At 60.9% G+C, this 22,988-nt stretch overlaps 1 protein-coding gene across 4 annotated transcripts in view; it reads right to left on the reverse strand.

The window, feature by feature from the left end:
- The window catches only part of Myo10A (unconventional myosin 10A), a 200,843-nt gene that overhangs the window by 99,690 nt on the left and 78,165 nt on the right, over window positions 1–22,988 (reverse strand). For all 4 annotated transcript variants that reach the window (XM_037238515.1, XM_037238516.1, XM_037238517.1 and 1 more), the window contains 2 exons: window positions 22,286–22,401; window positions 16,062–16,206 (listed from right to left, as the gene is read on the reverse strand). In XM_037238515.1, coding sequence (XP_037094410.1) covers window positions 16,062–16,206; window positions 22,286–22,401 — 261 coding nt within the window. The remainder of the gene's footprint in view (window positions 1–16,061; window positions 16,207–22,285; window positions 22,402–22,988) is intronic.

Genomic DNA, 22,988 nt, shown 5'->3' on the forward strand with positions numbered 1-22,988 from the left:
GAGAGAGAGAGATGAGAGAGAGATGAGAGAGAGAGAGAGAGAGGAGAGGAGAGAGAGAGAGAGAGAGAGAGAGAGGCACTACCGCTACATCTCGCGTGAAGCGTGCCCGGGCCACCTGTCACGCACCTTCCATTACACGCGGCCGGGTGCGCCACCCCGATCATGGCCGCGCAAAAACCCGCGGCCCGTCATGAGGGAGGGCAGCAGCCGGCGCCGACCGCTGCGGCCACAGCTGTTCAGCCCGGGCCCGGATGCTCAGGCTGGGCCGGGACGCCCAGGCCGGACCGGGATGCCCAGGCTGGGCCGGAATGCTCAGGCTGGGCCGGGATGCTCAGGCTGGACCAGGATAATCAGGCTGGGCCGGGATGCCCACACTGGGACGGGATGCTCAGGCTGGACCGGGATGCCCAGGCTGGGCCCGGATGCTCAGGCCGGTAACTGGGGTCTTCGCCGGGAGCGCCGGCGGGGATAATCTGGGCCGTTTCTTCTCATCTGACGCCGATAAGCGTAAGTTCAGCAAAAGTCAAAGGCTGCTTATCGGACTCCACACAGCCTTTTTCTACGACCCGCAGCCGCGACGCCAGTGCAGAGCGCGAGGCATCTAGGAGGCAAGTGCGTCCTGGACACGCTCACAACGAGCATGACCCCGAGAACTGAGCGCAGCAGCGCCGCGTCACATCCACACTCACCACGCCCGTAACGCGTCACGCGCAGCCCGCCATCCAGCACAAAGGCGACCGCCGATGCCCCATGAGCCGATCGGCAGCGCGGAACCCGAGGCGACGGCCGGCGACCGCCGGCGGCTGGTGGTGGCGCCGACGTACCGAGCCAAGCTTGCCGGTCGCCGGCCGGTCGCGCGTGCGGCCTTGGAATGGTGGCAATTACATCGTTCGGCTTTTCCACTCGACGCGGTCCACCGGACGAGCTGGCTCTCCGAAGACCGCTCGGAGCCGGTACGGCGAGGCCAGGTGAATGGCGACATGGTGGCCCTGAGAGGTCACCCTCTGGGCAGGGCGAGGGGAGGGGATGGAGGCGAGGGGCAGGAGCAGGGGCAGGAGCAGGGGCAGGGGCAGGGCAGGGGCAGGGGCAGGGGCAGGGGCAGGGGGAGGGAGAGGAGAGAGGAGGAGGAGGGAGAGTGATGGGGGTCGGAGTGCGGAGGACGCCGCGGTCCGACGACGTCACCGGTGCGCAAGACGCGGCGTTGAGCGCGGGGAGCGCGGAGCGCGTGGCAGTGTTTTCCCCAGCGCCGAGCTCGTTTTCTCTCGGCCTCGCACATCCGCTCAGCGGCGCATCCTCGCGCACGCTCGACCGGCGCCGCGTTTCCCCGCGCACCGCGGCGGCCTCCGATGCAGACACGTGAGCACGACAGTCCAGGCGTGAAGGCCTCGTCCGCCGACGGCCGACGGTAAACAGCCGTCAGAGGCGTCGTTGGACCGCGCGCGGCCGTGCTGCTCGACCGGGTGTGATGGAGCAGCTCCAACGCCGCCGGCCCAGACGCACCGCGCGCCACTGCAGCCGCCCAGGCGCGCCAGCCGATCCATCTGAAGATTTCCCAGAGCTGTCCAACGCTTCACAAACGGCCGGTGGCGTGATGGGTTAATGATCGGACCTCGGGCGGGTTGATAGTGATTGAATGGGGTACCGGCTGATTTTTGCCTAGCTAAAATCACTTACCGATATCAGACCCTTCCTGAGGCTGTGCGTCTTCATTAATACCACATGCTACACTGTCATAACAAGGGAGGTAAATTTCGTGGCTCATTGCTGTAAGTGGAATATGAGACCACAGTGAACAGCGTACCATGTAAAGCCACCTATCACAGTGGCAACAGCTTTCTTCAGGACACCCGGGATCTACCTGACGCTGGCAGCTAATCAACAGAAAAGGTGGTCGCATCACATCGCCTTTTCGGCATGATGCATCTGGTGTAAAGGCTTCTGCTGATCATCACCAGACCGTTTGCGCAATTTTACGCTTGCGGACCATGGGAAATACTACCTAAAAATGAGTATGACACGAAATAAATAGGTCAAAATGCACGCAAGACGAAGTTCCAAAAAAAAAATCAGAGAAAGCGCTTCGAACAAAGCCTTCAACCAGTTCTAAGATCGCCTATCCCAAGCTTATAAGCCAGCGCGGGTCTCTGGCGTTTCACGGAAAGTGTCTTTAATCTTCAAAGCAAAAATATTCCGAAGACAGAAGTAAACAGCGCGCATACAAACGACCCTGTTCGTGCAAACGGCGGAGGCCACGTCGGTCAACAACGCCGGACGGCCAACCAGCACGTCATTAGCGCACTAACCACCACAAACAAAGCACCCCGCACCGCTCGGCCCCGAGCGAGACAAAACGCCGTCCATCCTCCGCTCCCCTCCGGCCGCGATGTCGCCACCTTTTGTCCGCGGCGGCGGCGGCCGGCGGGGCGTCTCCGCCCGGCGGAGGTGCCTCGTGAGAACAGTGGCGGCCGGCACGCGCGCAACATCCGGCGAGCACGGCCGGCGAGGCCGAGGCCTTGGCGACCGGACACGCGGTGGCCGCGGACCCGCCCCGTCCGTCGGTGTCTGAAGGTCCGTCGCGGTCAACGGGCACAACGCTCGTTTGTCCCCCCCCCCCCCCCCCTCCTCCTCCAAGCCAAGGCTCGGCTAGGGGGCCTGCTGTATGGAGACCGTGGTCATCGGACCTGAGACTGAAATTAAAACGCAGCGACCGCAAAGCTGGTTGTAGCTTTCTATGGTCTCGATATGTGGTTTAAACAAGGTTTATGAAGTTTTGTAGGATTTTCATAACCATATGGTTTTCCACGGTTTTTAAAAGATTCAAATGTTTGCTAAGTTTCCGCGTCGGACCACGGACGGCCAGGGTCGGGCGGCCGGCGCGCTGTCGCCGCCGGGCAGGTCACGACCTGCTGTTCACGTCATCATGCGAGCGGCGGTGCGCGCTGCCGTACAGGACGGCCTCACCTTCCCGGCAGCCAGTGCCTCACAGAGAGTCTGCTGGTCCTGTCCCTGTTTCGAGCCGGTATTGTCCCCAAAAGAAATGTGAAACCCCGTCAATCGAGTCCGTCAACTGGTCCGCTCCAGCCGGAGTGAGCTGATCGACTGACCAGCCAAGTGGTGAAGCGAGATGCTTTAGAATCATCCACTGCTCTGGATGACGTAATTGTGTGCAAAAAATAACGCAACCGCAACAGTGAAGTGATGACTACAGCAACAAAATGTGAGTGCAAGTGTTTGAACAGCAAGTTGAAATATCTCCCCGAGCATCATGCGCTGCCTGAAATACGCGGCAAGCAAATCTTGCCCGAAACTCTTTGGGAAAGTCTCCTGGAGACGATGGAGCAGTGGACATAAGTTATGCTCGGATTAGGGTTGCAGTCTCGCGAAGTAAGTTGCGAGAGGGCTGGGCAGTGAGACGTGACGAAGCCTGCACCAAAAAAGCCAACAAACGGGATTCTTTACCGATCTGGTCGAAGCTTCTCTCAAAGTTCGAGGGGATGGAGTTGAGGAGGCTAGACTTCTTCCCCCCCCCCCCCCCCCAATTGAATAGGAAGCCACATTCCTGGCTCGGTTACGTAAACGCCACGCAGTAACAAAGCACAGTCGACTTCGCGACGCGAGGCTTCTTAACCGACTCTCGAACGTCGACGAACAGACCGAGCGCGACTCCGTCGGCACCGACGCCGGAGACTGCAGCGACGGTGCGGTCGGCGCGAGCGGGCCGACGCCGGCGGAGGGGCTGGGAGCAGGCGGCGGCCTACCTCGCCGCAGATCCGCACGCCGCCGCAGTGGCGGCCCGCACCGGTCCGCCGGGAGAGAGGCTCACCACGAGAAAGACTCGCCGCACCACGCTGGTGGTCAGCACAGCTGCCGTGCAGCACGCCGTTGCCATGACAACAGTCAACCGCAGAAAAACAACGCTGAGTGCATCCAGCTGTTGTCTGCCCTGTCGTGCTTTTAGAAAGCTGCAAGCCACTGAGCATCTGAAGCCATCCTTTACGTGCATGCGATTGGCTATCGTCACCATTGTTGAAGCTCAAACCACATGTGACCATGCGATTTAAGACACATTAAACTGCAGCCAGCTTTCCAGTGGCGAAGCCCGACCATTTTCTGCTGAGGTCACCACGCGCATCTCGCATATTTTCCCTGCGCCCAGATTCGTCTGAACGCAAGGATGTAGGTTACGAAAAGGAAAACTGCCCAGCACTAGCGGAACTCATAGAAGTCAACGGACTCGAGTAAAACGCTGCACGGCCACTGTAATTACGCCAAATTAGTGTCAGCATCAATTAGCAGTTAACCACAAGAACCGAGCAGCACTTCATGGGGCTCCCGGTTGCGAGCCGCAACGAACACCAGCCCGAGCCTCAGCGAACACGGCGGCCGTGTTCACGACCCCACGCACGACAGCGTAACAATCCGCAGTCGAGATGCTCGGGGTCGACCGGATCAAGCAGTTCCAACTCCACACATGATGAACCTAGCAAAACAGAGAGCCCCTGACCTAATGTGCCGATTCTGCACGTCACTGCGCGTGAGACCGGTTCACTTCAGCCGGTCACATCGCCATCAGCCGGGGGGCGAGCACGGCAGGGGCGATCCAGCGGAGGCCGCGGCGGGCGGAGCGTCCGGACATGCACGCGGCGCCGCTCTGCTGCCCTTCTGTGCCGATGTCAGAATTCGTTAGCGGCGCGGCCGGTTTCACCGCCGAGGACGCGCAGGACGGAAGTGGAACGCTGCCCGTCATCTCGTGAGGCCCCGTGCTCGCCCCGACCCCGGCCGAGCTCTCGCGCACCGCCGTCGGCCGCCGCTGCTGCCGACCGCTACCGGGAAGTGCGAACTGAAAGCGCTGTCCGGACGACTCTGCGCGTGCACGCACGGCCAGGCGGGCACCGGACAGACCGGCCCCACCAGCACGAAAGCCGTGCTTCCGCCAGCTGATGACAGCTCGGCGTCGGTTCCTCGGAACTGTAGTCGTAGCGAAGCGGAGGTAATTTCACAAAACGAGTTGGGGTTAGGCAGTAAAAAAATGACACAGCCTATACCGAAATGAGGCAACAGAGGTTTTCCTGGGATTTGGTCAACTTTCTTCTCAAAGTTGTGGTCAACCTTCTTCTCAAAGAGGGCATGGAGAAAGATACCGATGGCATGGAGAGATATGAAGATGGCATGGAGAGGGAAATCGATGGAAGGGAGAGAGAAGGCATGGAGAAGGGTGGTGGACGCTGCCTGCTGACCGAGAGATGGAGGTGGAGGCCCGGCCGAACAGACATCGCAATGTGTGGAAAAGTCAAGATACCGCAAACAAAACCCGGGGAGACGCACAATAAGACAAACGAATCGATCGCTCAGGTTCTAATGACGTCCACAAACCACCGATATTCATTTCCAGGCCGCCTCCGCTCCGGAGAAAGCTGCCCACCGGCCCGCCACGGAAGCCGCCGGGGCGGCGTGAGCCCGCTGCGACGGTCCGCCGGCCGTACCACACCTGCTTTGTCTGGACCCATGTGACGCAACGGCGGCACGGACACGCAGCGGCGGGCAGATTCGGCAGGTGCACGTGTGTGCCGGGTGCAGCTCACACCGACGTTTCACATTTGGGCTGTGCCGCGGCTGCCGCAGCGCGCCAGAGCATTTCCCCCCGGCTTTGCGCGTGGGTCGTGAAATGTGAGCTGCTTGCATCAGGCAGGAGAGCAGCGGCTTCCCTATCACACGTACACGAGGAACGCGGCTCCTTCGGTAAAGAAAATACGCCCCGCCAACCGCTATAGCAATTTCCGTATGATAGCGAATCCTTAGCGGTTACGGGTGGATGATAAACGCAAAAGGTCTGTCACGGCAACAAATCGAACACGAATCCAGTGGTCGATGTGATATTGACATAAATGCAGGATTCATACGATACTCAATCCATAACAAACAGATATCGCCTTTCGAAATATTCAATTTTTTATTTACAGCGCGCGCATCTGTTTATTTATTCATTAATGCAGCTCATACGACTACTAGAGCCACAGTTTTGTACGGCAGCTGCAACGAGCATAACCGAAACAAACAGTGTTTTATTACATTCTGGACAGCTGTAATATATTACACAAGTCATATCATGACAACGGGTAGAAGACCAAATCATGGACGCCTGATATGATACCGGATTGGTGGTGTCACAACTGTCAGCTTACATCCAGAAACGTGACAGAATGAGCAATGGCACAGCAACGCTTCGCCTATGAGCCATTGATATAAGCAGCTTCCGACTCAGGCCAGGGAGAGCTTCTCGTCCAAATGACATAGCCGGAACGGTAGGTCTGATATGACCAGACGGGTGCTGCTGAGCTTGTTGGCAATGTTTCAAACCACAGATGGACTGACAACTGAGCACTCTGCTTGGTGCGCCACGTCCACGCTGCCGAATAAAGCACGGGAGAGTGCACCGACCGAAGAGCTGCGCCGCACGCCAGCATGAGTTCCGCCTCGTCGCCATGTCGTGTTTAAGCGCGAGATTATTAAAGTAAACACGGCACGAGGTGGTCGTCCGATTACTCGTGCGATGAGAGTAGTCCCATGCATCCTCCGTTATGATGAACTGGGCCGGAGGTTCTCAAACCCGTCGCCTTCCACTGCCGGACAGGCCGCGACGGCTCACACACCACACCAGACGGGCCTCCGCGTAGGGCCACTTCGTTAGCGTACGGCCGAGGCCCCGGCGCTGCGGGCAGACGCGTGCCGTGGCTCCGCCGACCGCGCGGCCTGCGTGCGGGCGTGACCGGCGGCCGGCGCAGGTCCCGCCCGAACCGGGGTCAAGGATCATGTCACCGCGAGCGGCCGGGCAACGGCGCAGACGGCGTAGAGTACCGTCGACGAGCCGACGAGATGCGGCCGGGCCTCGGCGCGGAAAGCCCTCTGTGCGGGGCGGAGCTCTCCGCAAGTACATACAAAGGACCTGTGTATACGTTATTTAGCTGGGTATACCCGTAGCGGAACTCATTCATGGTGTCACTCGCATTTCAGGTCAAAGAAACGTGGACTCACAGGTGCAGCCAGGTACATGTCGTCGTCCAGAGAAACAGAAAGTCGTTCCAAATCGCAGCCATCTCCCCTGGCATTTCCCCAGCACGCCAGCGGATCTGTCTGGAGTCCCGGCGAGAAAGCCCGCCGGTGCCGCTGACAACCCCGGCGAGCAGGATGCCGCCAGCTGCAACTTCTGCAGCGTGCTGGACGACTTCTGCAGCGCGCGGAACGACTTTTGTGCGTGCAGATGGACACCCTACGGTCCAGCGTCGAGCATCTCAGCGACGACAATCGACCAGACGCGTCGGCCGGGTCCCCCGCCGGGCATGGCACCTGCCACAGCACCGCGCCGTGCTCGCCTCGGCAGAGGGTCCGGTCGGGGCAGCCTGCGCCTGCCACCAAGCCGGCGTAGCCTCTCGGCCGACTCACTGCCGGTTCGTCGATCAGGGCGCCGCCGACCCGCTGCGTGACATCGTTTGTTGGCGCGCGGAGACGTTTGCGCCGCCGCGGTAGGGGCCGACGACGCGCGACGGCCGCAGCGCGCGCCACTTCGGTCGCACGCGCCGCATCACCCCGGATCGGCACGAGAGCGTGCGCGCGAGTCGGTCGGGTTAGCTACGTTCTGCGCTAATTCGGCGCAGTGAGGCGGACGTGGCGCAGAGTGCGCTGAAGCAGGCGACGACCTCACTGGGAGTTCAGTCCTTTGTGATGGATTTTACGGCTCCGCACCGATCCGGAAATACGTCAACCTATCGTAATCAAGGAACAGTGTTTGGGAGCTGGTGAAGGTGGGTATGGCAGAAGAGCTGTGACCATCATGACATCATGTATCACGTGCGTGACGTCCTGTGATAGGCACATCGCACTCAAATGGCGAATGGGTATAACGCCTACTGCTTAAAATAAAAATTAAACCAAGTGCAGACTTGCAACTGCACGCCAGACGAAGACAGCGGATTTTTAGCTGTAAGCCTAAATACAGGAGAAATGATAAACGGATTGAGTCGGCTCTGAATCCCCCAAATCGGTTTAAGGCATTCTAATCCAAAGGCTGCATGCACATGGTTGACTACCGGAGCGTGTCAGGAAACCATCCAGTGTTACACGAAGCAGCTAAACCTTTTGGATTTGCCACCTGAGGTCTTGCGACGACGCTGCGACGCTCTCCGCCACAGGTGGACCGGCCAGCATCGGTCGGCGCACGCGCCTACCTGGAAGATCAGCTTCGACAGCGTGACGGGATCGAGCCGGTCATGCAGTCCGGAGTAGAGCGGCAGCACCACGCCCAGCGTGCGGGCGGCCGCTACGCCCTGGTACCAGCGCTGCAGCGTCAGCGGCGTGTTGGTCAGCTCGTCCATCATGCTCTCCTCCTGGACGGGCTCCAGTGGCGGCGGCCGGCGCGGCGCGGCCGCCTCCGGCGCCTCGGCCGGCGGCGGCACGCTCCACGCCGAGCGCAGCCGCACGCCGCCGGCCGCCTCCTCGCGCGAGCGGCGCGCGCGCAGCGAGCGCCGCTCCAGCGCCACATCATGCGGCGAGCGGCGCGTCTGGAACTTCTGCAGCGTGCTGAACGACTTCTGCACGTGCAGGTGGCCGGGCGGCAGCAGCGCCGCCGGCCGCAGCGTCACGCGCTCCGATGGCAGCGTGCGGAACTGCGGGTTGTAACGCGAGAACACGAACGACGGCTTGGCGAGCACGCCCTCGATGGCTTCGGTGCGGCGGCGCAGGATGCCACGCACCGGCTTCTCGACCTCGTCCAGACCGCTCTCGACGCTGCGGCCGCGGCTGAGGCGGCGCGGCGCGCGCACCTGGCGCGTCAGGTCCTCCGTGCTGCGGCACGCCTCCCGGGCCGACGCCAGCCGCGTCGGCGGCGGCTGGGCGGTCGTGTGCGGCCTGCGCAACGTCTGGCGCGCGTTCGGCACCTTCAGCGGCGGCGGCTCGTCGGCGGCGGTGCGGCCGCGGCCGTGACAGTGGTGCACACCCGACGAGTCGGTGCAGGACGAGCACGTGGCCACCGACGACTGGAGCGACGAGGCCAGCGACGAACTGTCCGTGCCCTCGCGGCCGCTGTCCACCAGCTCGGCGCCCATCTTGGCAGGCGGCGCGGGGAACCCTAACTGCTCCGAGCCCGCCGACCTGCCGACCGCCTCGCCGCCGTCCGGACCGCGCACCGAGCGGCGCCACTTGAGCATGCAGACGTCACTGGCGTCAGGACACGCGCAGGAGCGGCGCCGGTCGCCGGTCTCGCTCCATGATGCGCGAGGATGCAATCAGCAGCGGCGCGACGAAGCTGCCTTGGGAGAACCCCTTCTATTCTCGTGGGTCACTCGCGCACCGCCGCCGGCAGTCTCTGCGAACAGTCAGCGCTCTCACCAGGGACCGCGCACGCTGCCAACCGTCACGCTTCAGTGGCGGAATCGCCCAACGAATCCGCCAATGAAGCGGCTCCCGGAGGTCAAACGCCGAGGCGCATCGAGCAGGTTCACTAGGCGTCGAATCAGAGCCGGCTTCGAGTCGCCACCGCCGCCGAAGCGGTGCGAACGACGGCCGAGCTGTGGCACTGCGCGACAGCGCAGCGGCTACTGCGCGGCCGGCGCGCTTTCCGAGCGCGGAATGCGGCCCATTGTTTCGGAAAGCGCGCGGCGGCCCGGTCGCTGCACTTCAAACGGGCCGGTCACGGGCACTAATTACGGTCCACACCCAGCGCGGCCGGCGCGACGAGGTCGAAGGCTACCCCGCAGCCAGCACGGTGCCCAACGCGCCGCACGCGCAACTGTCACCGGGTCGGATCTCTCGATATGGACCGCTCCAGCGCCGTCGCCTCCCTCTCTCTCTCGATGTCACGCACTGCCCGTCGACACCCTCGCGACGCACGACTGTCACCGAACGCACCACCACGCGAGGTCCCCCGGCGACACGCCGTCGCCAGCAGGCGCAGCCGCGCGATCTCCCAGTATCACGTAGAACCCACGCTCGGACAGCGTCTACGCCCCTGTTCACGGCTTCGCCAGCGACCACGCGGGCTGCCCTGACTCGGGAGCGGCGCGCACGGTGGGGGCGGTCGGCGCGCGGCAGCGGTGGCCCGCTGTCAGCGGGAGGCGGGCCTCGACTGCCGGCTCGGCCGCCCCGGCCGCCGCGCCCGCCGCCGACCGTGACGAATGACGGACGGCCGACCCGCCACGCCCGGCGCGCTGATCGGACCCCTGGCTGGGCTCAGGCAGGGACAGTCAGGGACAGCGGCCGGCGCAGGGGCAGCCGGGGACGGCAGCCGGCGCAGGTACTACAAGGACGAGAAATACGCTGCGCCGCGAGTGAGCACAGGCGGCCGGGTGCGGCAGAAAAAGCTGACGTGCGAGCCAGCCCACGCAGATCGGGCCGCAGCAGAGCGCGCAGATCCGTCAGCAGACACGTCATCTGGACGAGCGCCGCGCCAGCGAAGAGATGACGTCAACACCAGAGCGGTGCGAAGGGCAGGACGGGCCGACGGACTGATCGAGCTGGACGCAAGCGCTCGGAGACAGACGCCGGCGACACGAGCGGAGCCAATGCGGAGACACCACAGGAACCTGTCGCGCCGGAAGACAGCCTAACCCCCTGAACCGCCGCCGGGCGTGCGTGACGAGCCGCGTCAGGCGGAGTAGCTGACCACCGCCATCGAGCGCTCCGCGGAATCTCCTTCCGCCGAGGCAGCTCGTGTGTAGTCAGGCACGTGACTGAGTCGCCGAGACGTTAGAAACATGACGTCTGACCGGCGCGCACGAGGCAGCCGACTCGTCATGATGGTATCAGAGATGTGCTGAGGCGCCGCAGCATTCTGCAGCTGCCAGCCGACCGATAGGCGAGCCGTAACGGCCACTTCATTACGGAGATCTCGGCCAGGAACTGCGCTTGGGGAGGGGCAGCAGATATTTATACCGGTGCATCGTGGCTCGGACGTAAATTCAGCTGCCTCGTCTGCGCTGAATTAAGAAGCAGGCTGATTGAGACAAACTCACCTGCTCTGCCCTCTATAAAGTCGGTATGGAAAAGAGAGCAGACCGCCCCAAAGTACCATTAATAAAATAAAATGAGGGTAGATAATACCAAACTATCATTGTAAGACTTAGCATTTATTACCTTTCTATATAGCAGAGCCGTCATAAATACCACCTAGAACAATGCCACTAAAAGTTAGGTAATAAACTTTTCTCGCTTCCTTTATGCTCACAAACCGCGCTTGGCTTCGAGAGATTTGCTCTCCAGTTGTCGTTTTCATTCCCCGTGAGCAAATAACCCACGACTTTCCTATTTACTGGGCCGTAACGTCAGGTTTTGCGCGTCGCCGCGGTAGCGATCTGACATTCCTGGGTCTGTTTCGTAGGACGTGACAACAAGCCCACGCCATGTAGCCACAAAAGGCCCGAGAGTTTTATTGTCGATATGTCTTTCCTGCTCCACTTTTACGATACTGGGCCCACAGCATCAAAACACTGACGAAAGATCACTAGCGTCCTTGCACAAAGACAAAACCCCTGTAAACGTCCACAAAGCCGTAACCTCACCCAGTCTAAGTCTGTGATGTCAAGTACGAATTCTTAGTCACACGCGACGTGGCTGCTAGCCAATTCCATTATACTGGTGCGCAGTGGGCTGACGTCAAACTATTCGATTTCGCATCTGTGACCTCACGATCAAAGCACGTTTGCAAGGTTGCTGCAACTAGGGGGCCAGGGAAGAGTTGGAGCCACCAATTTTCTGAGAATTCGACATTGACTCTATGGACGTTCCCGGGAAAGAAACAACTAAACGCGGTTATCGGCGCCCAGCTTGGGAGGTCCCCGCTGTCCCTGCGCCTAGACAGGTGTGTCGGTAGCACCGGCACGCACCATCACCAAAGGTGTATCGACAGTCGGTCACAGCGACCGCCTAGATCGCCCACGACCCGCAATCTACAGCCCCGAACCCACAGACAAGACACGCGGAAAGGCGCCGACCCCGTCCGGTCACGGGTGTCCCAGCTGCACCGAGCCCCCGACGGATCGCTGAAGCAGCCCGCGGAGCGGCCGGTAAGGCGCTCTGGGCGGAGGCCGCTGCACGGATCAGCCCGCTAATATGCGGCTCACGCCCGCCGAGCTGATCGGACCGGCCCATGTGAAGGGTGCAGGTGGCCCGCCGGTCGGCGTTGTGGGCGGATAGTGGAGCGGCGTCACGGTTCAGCGCTCCGTGATTATATGCGGCCGTGATCAGGTCTTTACAGCGAAGCAGGTGCGGCCGCCGGTCGGCCAAGACGGCCGGTTTGGGCTGGCTGGAGCGCAGGTTCCACACAATTGGCAAACGAGCCTGAACTATTCCCAGCTTGCCTCCCACGTCAAGACCCGGTGCATGCAATGAGCGTCCTTGGTTACCATAAACAAATAATGCATATGCTTGCTGCTAACAGTTGAAGACATTTGTACATCAAACGGCCCGGTAGGTGCGTCGTCCCTCACACCACAATTTGCACCGTTGGCCTTTGATTGAGTGGGACACCACCAAGAAAGATCACTATCACTATTTTGTTTCCGCCTTGAAGAAAACACACAATTTGCCTGCTCCGACAGCCTAGCTGTGGGCATTCCGCCACCCGCGGTGCCCGCAACGTTCCGTCACTTGCGCCGGCAGCCACATGGCGTCAGGAGGGCATTCCAGCTGAATTAGGGGGAGGGGAGGGGTAGCCACTACGCCGGCACATCAAATTGCCAGTCCGGGGCCACAAATATCACACGGCGTGAGCGCTGTAATGAGGTGTTATGAGCCTTCCGCAGAGACAGCAGCCCTGTGTCGCCGCCCTGGTCATGCCTCTCCGTAGTCAACAATATACGGTATAAACATGCAATGTTTAAATCACGACAAACCTCGACCATCTCTATCAACCGCAGCAGAAAGCGTGCGCTCCTGTCGGCGCAGGCGCAGAGGCGCCTCACGCACAGCGCCTGCGCCGTCACGCAACTGAAGAAAACAGCACGGTCTGTCGACGCATACGCTCCCCCGGTTCCGGAGCGTCGTATCTCGACACTCGGCAACGGTCCGCGTGAGTCACGGAAGCGGACCGCGGCCACCTTTTCCGGCCGAGGGCGCACCACCCCCACCGCTGCAGTTATAAACTACAGACACCGTTACACCGCATTTGAATATTCAGTGTCCAGGCCGAGCTCCCCCGTGTCGCATGACGTCCTTGCAGCCCCGAGTCGGCCCAGCATCGCAGGCTTTGCCGGTAATTGCTTGTCGCGCTTGAACGGGGAGGGGTTCCTTCGAACGCGAGGCACGCGGTATGGCAGCGCGCGCGTGCCGGCGGTCGGCGGCGGGGCGGGGACGGGGGCAGGGGCGGGGGTGGACGCCCGCCAGGGCCTGATCCCCAATCGCCGCTCGCGCTCCGGTGAGCGTGAAGCAATCACGCCACGCCGCCGGCCGCGCCGACTGACTCTGGCTTTGGATCGACGCCGGAGGGCTATCGGCTTGCTCCCGGCTCCGGCAGAGGCTCGTTTTGGGTGAACGACAGCATGTGCTAAGACCGCGCGCTCAGAGGCATTGAAGTCATGACAGCGAGGAATACGCCCAAGAGCATCGTCTCGGTGTCATTGCAAGGCCTATTTCATGGTTAATGCATCGTCACTGAAGGGATGCCGTTTGCCACGAGGCGTGCAGCGCATAAACGCCAAGACTAGTGGTGTTTGTTTTGACCTCGGGAAGTCTTCAACTGCTTGATCGGCTCCTTTTCGCCCTTCCGACCGTATGAATCCCCTCAGGTTTGAACGATATTCCCGCAATCTCCGATCGGACCAGTTCACGACAGTGCAACGAAGGCAAGAAGCACAAAGTCAAAAGCGTCCGATACTCGTTCCAACTCATCGGGTTAGTCCCCCGATTTGTATAGATACATAAACCGCTCTGGAATGTAGTCGCAGCCGCAAGGCTCACTCCCCAACAGGTCTCCTGCACTCTGACGGCGGCAGCCAACTACTGCCAGTAGACACTTCTCCCTGTAGCAGGCCCTGCTCGTCTTTGCGTCGGCCGCCGGTGTCGGCGGCGCGGCGCAGCGGGTCGTCTGACCGCGGCGCGAGAGCGGGCCGCCCCCTGACCGGCCGCCGTCACCAGGTCAGCGGCGGCGCGCCGCTCGGCCGGCACAGCCCTCTGGCCGCAGCCCGCGCCACTGAACCGTGACGGAGGCGGCCGGGCCGCGCCTCGGCCGGCGGCGCGGAGGAGGGCGTCAGAGGTGCCCAGGACCGAACGGACCAATCAGACCAGACCAGACCAGACCAAACCAGACCAGACCAGACTGAATTGGACCAGACCGGATCAGATCAGATCAGATCAGATCAGATCAGATCAGATCAGATCAGATCAGACCAGACCAGACCAGACTGAATCGGACCAGACCGGATCGAGCTGGATCAGATCGGATCAGATCGGATCAGATCAGATCAGATCAGTTTAAATCAGATCAGATCAGACCAGACCAGACCAGACCAGGATCGGATCAGACTAGGACCCTGGCCAGACTCAGAGAGTCGCTCACAGGGGCCGGGTGCGACCCAGCGGAGTAGAGCGCTCCAGCAGCGGCCGCACTGAAACCACACACAGCCGCTGACGGCGGACAGGCCGCCGGAGCGACACCGGCGTCGAGGAGCGAGCCCGTCAGCGCCCGATATAAGCCGCTGGCTTCGCTCTGCGTGTAACGCTAATGGCGCCACGCCCCGTCCTGGGGTGAGGTGAGCGATGGAAGGCTGGCGGAAGCGAACAGCTCGCGGTCGCCGGGCTCTGCGGCAGGGACTGCATAGTCATGATGCGCGCGTCGCGGTTTGCACTGCGCGGAGCGTCCAACCGTTACTGGGAGGATCGTTTGAAAAGAAAAAGCGTGGGAACGGCGAGCTCACGGCCACTGCTATCGTTGCGACCAAGGCCGGCTGGGTTTGTTTCCGATGGAGACGGTTTCGTTTTTGCGTGTCAAACCATTAACATGAGGCTTTCGCGGTTAAAGAGGACGCGCGAGTTTTCTGCCGTACTGAAGAGCAGGGACGGCAGGGAACGCCTTCACGCAACCGTGACTTCTGCCACGCCTCGGGTAAGCGACATCGGCATAACCCACAGAGCGACGAAAGCCCCTCACCCGCCCGCAGTTCGAGTGCTCTGCCCCTTTTCCTTCCCCTTCCCCTCTCCGCCCCCATCCTCCCCCCCCCCCCCCCCACCCTCACTAAAGAGCCTCCCGTCACAAGCCGGCCAAATCACGTGATCCACGTGACCGCCACGGGGCGGTCGACCGGGTCGGCCAGGTCACGCTGCGCTGTCAGGAGATCAGACCACGCCCAGCGACCGGAAGCCGTGACCGGGCCACCGGGGGAGAGGGGGGGGGGGACACGCCCCGGTACGCAATCATCCCACGGTCGCAGCATGTCTTTCCCTGTCCAGGCATTTGTATCGAGGCATTTCTGGTCGCTTTCCCGGGCCGACCCGGCCCAGCGCTGCCACATCAGTTTCGAGCGGCGGCCCGCAAACGCGCACCCGAAACACGCCGGCAGGAGTCAGCGGATACACATATCAGCCGCAATGTGCCGCACCATTCGCCGCAGTTGCGTTGATTGGATGTCGTGGATCTCAGGGAAACACGCCGAATCCGTGTTCCGCCGTCTTATTCCAGAGAATTCGATTGCTTTGCTTGGAAATGTGCTGTTTCAGCTCAAATGTCAGAAGGAACGAGACTGCTGCAGATGTCTGCGACGTGGATTTGCCGGTTTTTCAGCCCGCGGATTAGGGTTTCAGGGGGAACACTTCACATTGATAATCCGCCGTATTATCCACAAAACCTTTGCTGTTCTCGAAATGTGGTCTGTTCGTCCTCCTTTCAGCTCGCCTTTTGCCAAGGCGAGAGACAGGCGACGCCACGTAGCCTCAACAGCTGTGTGCGTCGTAAAGCTCCAACAAAGACGACCAAGCATTCCAATTTCAGCGGCGTCGAGACGACTGCAGACGTTACTGACGTCACCAGGGAGGGGAGGAGGGGCGAGCGGACCGACTGGCTCTTGTACTGGCGTACTCACCGACTGACTCTCGGCGATGAAGCGCTCCAGGATGTCGGTCAGCGTGCCGGCCTTGGACGTGTGGAAGGCCTGGCGGGCGCCGCCCTTCAGCACCAGCTGAACCGACGAGCCGCGGCGTTCCGACGCCGTGGCGATCTCCTCGAACCTGCCGCAGCCGGTGCTGGTCACCATGACGTCGCCGATGACGGCGGGAGAGGATGGGGGGAGGGTGGGAGCAGCGCGGCGCTGGGAGCGCAGAGGTCAGAGGTCATGACAGCGACGCTGAACTGCGGGTGGCGCGGGTCGTATCACGGGTCATGACGGCGTGTAAAGTAGATAAGGCGCACCGCTGTTGAACATCACGATTTTGCAAACAATGCAAGCAATGTTTTAGTGAAGGAGATGAAAACCACGACGGCGTTGATTGCACGACATCATTGTTTGCGTTATCACCTAACCTGGCATAATAACGGCAACAAGTCTCCACACCTCAGTGCAGGGCAAATCTCCCAAAAACAGTCGAGATAGTGGAGAGACAAAACCATACCCATAGCGGGACCCATAGCCGCAACCCATAGCGGAACGCCCGCCCTCGTCGCCGTGCCGAGCGCACGACGTGCTGACGGACGACCGAGGTCCCGCACGAGGCCCGCACACACCGCCCCACGTCGCCGGCGAGGTACCCGCCCATCCCGACACCCGGCCCTGCGGCGCCGCAGCACGCCGTGTGTCCCATGTGCGTGGCCCGGCCCACTGAGGCGATACAGAACAGCCGGCGACAGTGGAGGGCTCGCCCAGCGAACAGCAGCCGATGACAGCGGAGGGCTCGCTCAGTGAACAGCAGCCGGCGACAGCGCACGGCTCGCCCAGTGAACAGCAGCCGGCGACAGCGCACGGCTCGCCCAGCGAACAGCGGCGAACAGCAGCCGGCGGGCCTCGCAACGACTGCTGATCGCTGCAATACGCCCCATACGCACCCGACAGTCCGCAGTCCGCAGTGTCCCACAGTCTGCAGCACTCCACAATCCGCAGTGGCCCCCAGTCCAGGGCAGCCCACAGTCCGCAGCGCCCCACAGTCTAGAGCGGCCGCCAGCTCACAGTCGGTCGGGTCGGGCTGGCCGGTGCGGGGCTGACCGGTACAGCCTGCGGCAGCCGGCGGTAGCGGTCCGACTGACCCCCAGGCCAGCCCGCCGCCGTCCGGCGCCGCGGCGGCAGACGCTGCGCGTCCGCTAGCTGTCGTGACCGCGAGTCGAAACGACTTTTTACGGTGCGGAAGACTCCGCCACGACCACTGGTCAGGAGCTCCCCCTCCCCCTCCCCCTACCTCGCCCATGGGTCAGGAGGCGGTCAGGCACCGACGCCAGGTCAAGAGCTCCCCTCCCCCAACCTTAACCAGTGGTCAGAAGGCGGTCAGGCCCCAAAGCCAGGTCAGACGATCCTAACGACAACCCCAGGTCAGGACGCAGCGAAGGGTGCGCCGGGTCGGGTACCCTCCGGCGGCTTGCTGACCCCTCCCTCTCCTCCCTCCGCTCCCTCTCCCGCAGCCCCGCCCGGATTGACCCGGCCCACACACCGGCGCTGAGCCCTGTCCAGAGCTGCCGATAACGGTCAGTGCCGAGCACGGATGCCGAACGGGATAAAACGGGCGCGTGCGCGCACGCGGCGCCTCCGTTTACGGCGTGAGCCCCGTTCGCGTGCTGTGCTTCACGTGCGTTACGTTCAGGAGCGCGTCGCGCCCACCTAGCACGCTTCACCCCCAGTGGGTTCTCCGCGCTTTCCAAATTGTTGTGTTGTCTTCGTGATGACGGCCTGTGTCAGACCATTACCGCCGCGTCGGCCGACTGAGGTCTTGACGCCGAGTGCCGTGCACGGTACAAAGGCCGTGCTTCTCGCTGGTCGTTCATTTTACACGGCCCGAGCTCGAGCGCTTCGGTTCGTGCAGACAGGAAACTGGCGGGGATATCTTTAGGAACAGCGGCCGTGCCTTGACCTCTAGCCCTCTGTTGCGTGGCGAAGAGACGGCCGTCGTGTTCCATCACCACGAACTGGGGAACTGATGCTTACAGCGATTGTGATCTCAGAGCTCGCTTTGCCAGGGGTGCGTGACGGGGCTCGGTTGATAGCGTCATTCCACTTTTCGGTCAGCGGCTTTGGAGACTATGACGCCAATGAGGTAAAGCGCTCGATCTGGTCTGTTGTCTCACAAAGCGCCGCCACAATGCGTCTTTGAAGTTAAACTGGCGCAACTTTACAACCACAGCTGTCTGCAATCAAGCGGTAGTAGTCGCTGGATGTCGTGGGATCAAGCGTAGTGGTCGTTGTTGGTAGTGGGATGACGTGGATCGGGTCGATGGTTTGTTCAGCGCCAGATGCTGGTGATTCATCTTTATTCTCAAAGTTTTACAATTTCCTCGTCGCAGCTCAAACCTATAACATCAGGCACAACTCATTGAGTAGCGCATTTACCATCACAACACATTTTCTACAGTCGAACTGTCCGGCCTGACCTTACAACCCCTCTCCTTCAGCACGCTTTGTGCTCATCCCATGTTCCGTGACAACCAACCAGTTATGATAAGTACCAACCAGGAGGGCGTGGCGGCCGCTTACCCTGGGCAGCGCTCGCACCAGAGCCTGAATAAGGCAAACGTCTTTGTCTGACCTCTGATCCCACGGCTCACGACCTTCCAAGGGTGTCCAGGAGCCGGAGGAAATCGAGCCTCGACTTGGTTTCCCCTCCAGACGCTCAACAGAGCGCCGTCGCTCGTTTCACGCTCCGGCAAAATCCCCACGTGCCGCGGCAGACCACCCGGTGGCTGGGCGGGCGGGGCGGGGGGGGGGGGACGGCTGCCTGCGGAGGAGGGCAGCGGCGGCGGAGGGCAGGGGCAGACGGCCCGGCGGCTGGGCAGGAGGCCTGCCTGCCCAGCGGGGGACAGCGGCGTCGCCCCGGCCGTCACAGACGGCCGCAGTCGCCACCGGAACGCCATCAGCGCCCGCTGACTCACACAACAATAGCACCAGTGACGTCACCGCCGCGGCCCGCCGGCGTGCCGCCTTTGTCGGGCGTCGGTCCGCGGCCGCCTGCCGCGGACCGCCGTGACCGCCAGCTCGCAATGACAAAGACAGTGACCTGCGCGGCGCAGGGCAGGCCTCGACGCGCGGATCGCGCGGGGGACCCTCGCCACGTGACCCGTCCTCCCGCGCCGGCGCCGCGCCACGAGAGACGGGCCACGTGACGAGTCCGGTACGCTACGCGTCACGCGGGCGCCTAATTCCACATTCGCGAGGCAGGGAAACGGCTCACTCCTCCATTGTTGCTGCACGGAGGAACAGACACGACAGGCGGTCGTTCACCAGGAGCGGCATGTTCTAACGTGCTGACGACATTGAGGCGTCAGGTCTTGCTAACGACGGCACTTAAGCAATGGCTGAGATAATGTACCGCAGCTGGTCCAGACTTGCCAGGGCCGCAGGCGTGCTGGGACTAAGCAGCCTTCCGGCCTTGATGGCCGGCACTATGATCTGAACTCGCCTGATGGGAGCGGAGTGACGGCAGACAAACGCCGGCAAACAGACTGCACCACCGACCACTGATCACTGCGGGTGCATTCAGTCTGCACACCCGCAGACGCCATGTACGGGAGCGCCGGTGGGCTGTGAGCTGCATACCAATGAAACCAAACCGCGGCCATACTGCGCTTGTTACACGGCTTGGCCGTCGACGAGCGCAATTGTCCTGGTCTACCTATGGGACCGCCCAGACCGCATCCAGGCCCTAGGACCACACGTGCGCTTCCCAGGCGACTCAGGCAGTCCCGTGGGACCGGCCGCACGTGGGACAAAGCGAACGGGTCAGGCTATTGCCCGCCTCACAATCTCGGCCTCACAAACTCTGTCATGGCGGGGGGGGGGGGGGAAGGCGTCCCTGTTCGCCCTGGGAATAAGCGGCGCTGAAGTGGTTTGAAACATGTGGCACGTCAAAGGATCGCCTGGAAAACAGGTTTATGTTTCAAATGTTGCATTGCGTGTGGAAAATTTCGTTTCTGATGGCACTTGATCAACCTCAACCATTCATATACGCCTGGAACATCGCCAGTTTTGTGATCTGTCTCTGGCCGTAAAGAAATGGACGTGAGCGCTGCTAAGTATAACTTCCGCTAGGCGATATTCAGCTCTCATTGGGACCGTGTAAATGTCTAGCTTTTCCAACTTGCAAAGTAAGACAGGAGCCCCCGGCAAAAACAACGATGCCGTAGTAATTAGGAGATTATATCGAGTGTTCCCACACATTTGAATATGCCCCCGTTTGTTTGCAGGACCAATTTTGAGACAGTCTTTCTTGCAGTTTCAGACAGTTTCAGTCTTGCAGGTCTACTTCCCCGCAGTCCACGTTTCGTGAACTGCGGGGAGCCTATAAGAGCACCTCAAAACACGAGCTAGGCGATGATGACAACGATGACGACGATGACGACGATGACACCGACGCCGCCCTGCTTACGGCACTCTGCACCAGCCGCCTATACGGTCAGCGCTCTCGCACACGGCCATGGAGCGCGAGCTGGTCGTGCTCGGGGACAAAGCCCTGCCGCGTCACCCCTGCGCCGCGCCCATTCCGCGCGCCGTCCACCGGTAACCCGTCACAGTCCGTCACGAGCCTGCGCGGCGCCCGCCGTCGCTGCAACAATGCAACAATGCGGCGCAGCCGGCAGAGCGCAACAGAAGACGAACGGCGGGTGGCGTGGTCAGGCCGAGGCCGGTCACGGCAGGGGTCAGAGTAAGACGCGTGAAGGGAGATGGGTCAGAGGGAGATGGCGTGACGGGAAATAGGTCAGAGTGAGACGGCGTGACGGGAGATGGGTCCGAGTGCTGTGCTGTGGCGGGAGATGGGTCAGGGTGCGACGGCGTGACGGGAGATGGCCAGAGTGAGACGGCGTAATGGGAAATGGGCCAGATTGGGGTGGCGTGACGGGAGATGGGTCAGAGTGAGACGCCGCGGCGGGAGATGGGTCAGGGTGCGACGGCGTGACGGGAAATGGGTCAGAGTGAGACGGCGTGATGAGAGATGGGTCAGAGGAAGATGGCGTGACGGGAGATGGGTCAGAGTGAGACAGCGTGACGGGAGATGGTATGCCCAAAGTGGGGAAGAGCGCCCCGGCGAACGGGCACGGCCAGTATTTTTCTCGCCTTTCAAATTATGAGCTTTCGGAACGTCAACATCATACTGGATAGCACGGGTATTTTTGGTTTGAGCTACAGCATACCAGAGCATCTGAGTGGAACGAGCTCAGGGGCATAACAAGGGTGTCGAACCGGCAGGAATATGAAACAAGCAAGGGACCAATGCGGTCTTCGAGCGCAAAAAGGGCATCTCCATGGCACCAGGAGGGCAGGCAAACAATGAGTGCCGTTGTGTTTTTGCATCTTTTGAAACACTGCGTCGGTGAATTCACAACCGAAGGTCGTTAGGTTCGCGACTTGGCAACCTTCTACAGCGGCATCTACACGGCTCACATGTGCCAAGCGACAGTGACGAAAGGTCAAGTGTCGGTATCAGCCGATAGATGGCGCTAGACATTACACTCCAGGAAAAGCAATAACCCTCAAATGCGCAGCATTTCCCGTGGCGACGACTCTTTCCTCTGATGCGGTTAAAAACGTTAGCGAATGAAGAAGAACCGCAGTATAGTCATGGTATCATCGGTTGAATGACCCGTAAATGTGCAGCATTTCCTGCAGCGACAATTCCTTCCTGTGATTGGTAAAGTCACGGAATGCAGAAGAGCCACGGCTTAGTCATGGTCCAGGTGGTGTGTAATGCATTTGAGCCCCAAACACCCTTTCCGTCCCTTGATCGAGAGAGCTTAACAAATGAGCAGCACCTGACCACCTTTTAACACCTAACTAGTTGGAAAATCCAGCGCGACATTGGATTTCGAGCACGGGCTAACGCCACTTTGCATACTTGGAGTACGACAGCAAGCATGCTTCATACTCCTCATTCTCCTCTTGATTTCTCATCTGCACATGCTACAGTACCCATGCCCACGCCCCATCTGTGTCCCCCTCCCGCCTCCCCCCCCCCCCCCGAGCTGGTGAGGCCCCCACAGGTCATCAGAGGGGCCTCGTCTAGCCTGTGACCTGCGGCGGGACGGCGGAGCGCCGCCGCCGGGTCGCGGCAGCCGCGGCATGTCACCTCGTGACCCGTGACGCGTTCCCCTCCCCTCCCTTCGTGGACATGTACTCACGGCACGTGGTCGATGACCTTGAGGAAGTCGTTGGGCACGCCCTTCTCCCGACGGAGCAGGCGTACGCCCGAGTGAGACACGCCCAGGAACTGTACCAGCGGGTTGTTCCGACCGCCCTGAGGGTGCAGAAGGCCAGCGGCGGTTAGCGGAGGACGGCGGCGGCAGGCGCGGGACGACAATGTACAATTAGAACACGTCCGCAAAACGGTCCAGAAAGGGGGGGGGGCAAGGAGGACACGGCGCACGGCTCACAGTCGATAGAAAACCACTGGGAGGGAGCAGAAATTGGAAACTCAGGCTTCCTCGTGTTTCGTTGGTTTTAAGAACTGTCGGCCTCTGAAACAACCCGCTAAAAAGAGAGGCACACAGCAACGGCAGGTGGAATATGGCCATGTAGCCCCCGCGGCACACTGCGGATCAATTATTCCTAGCCGTCACTAATCGGTGTCTACGGGAGTTCGGGTTAAACCGTAAGTTATAGTATTGAGCAATAAGATGGCAGTGCTTACACTAGACAGCGGTAGTATGACTCGCATGCCAGTGTGTTGGTAAGTGAGCGCTTTGAAAGGTGCATCCAATGCTCAAAAATACGTGTTGTAGTTCAATATACTAATGCTATAACATCTATCTAGAAGTATACATAAAACGTACATCAAATTCCGCCTATAACACATAATACGTATCGTAAATTACCTCAAGATTA

Source organism: Pollicipes pollicipes, unplaced genomic scaffold (genome assembly GCF_011947565.3).
Source record: "Pollicipes pollicipes isolate AB1234 unplaced genomic scaffold, Ppol_2.1 Scaffold_7262;HRSCAF=8765_pilon_pilon_pilon, whole genome shotgun sequence".
Lineage (NCBI taxonomy): Eukaryota > Metazoa > Arthropoda > Thecostraca > Pollicipedomorpha > Pollicipedidae > Pollicipes > Pollicipes pollicipes.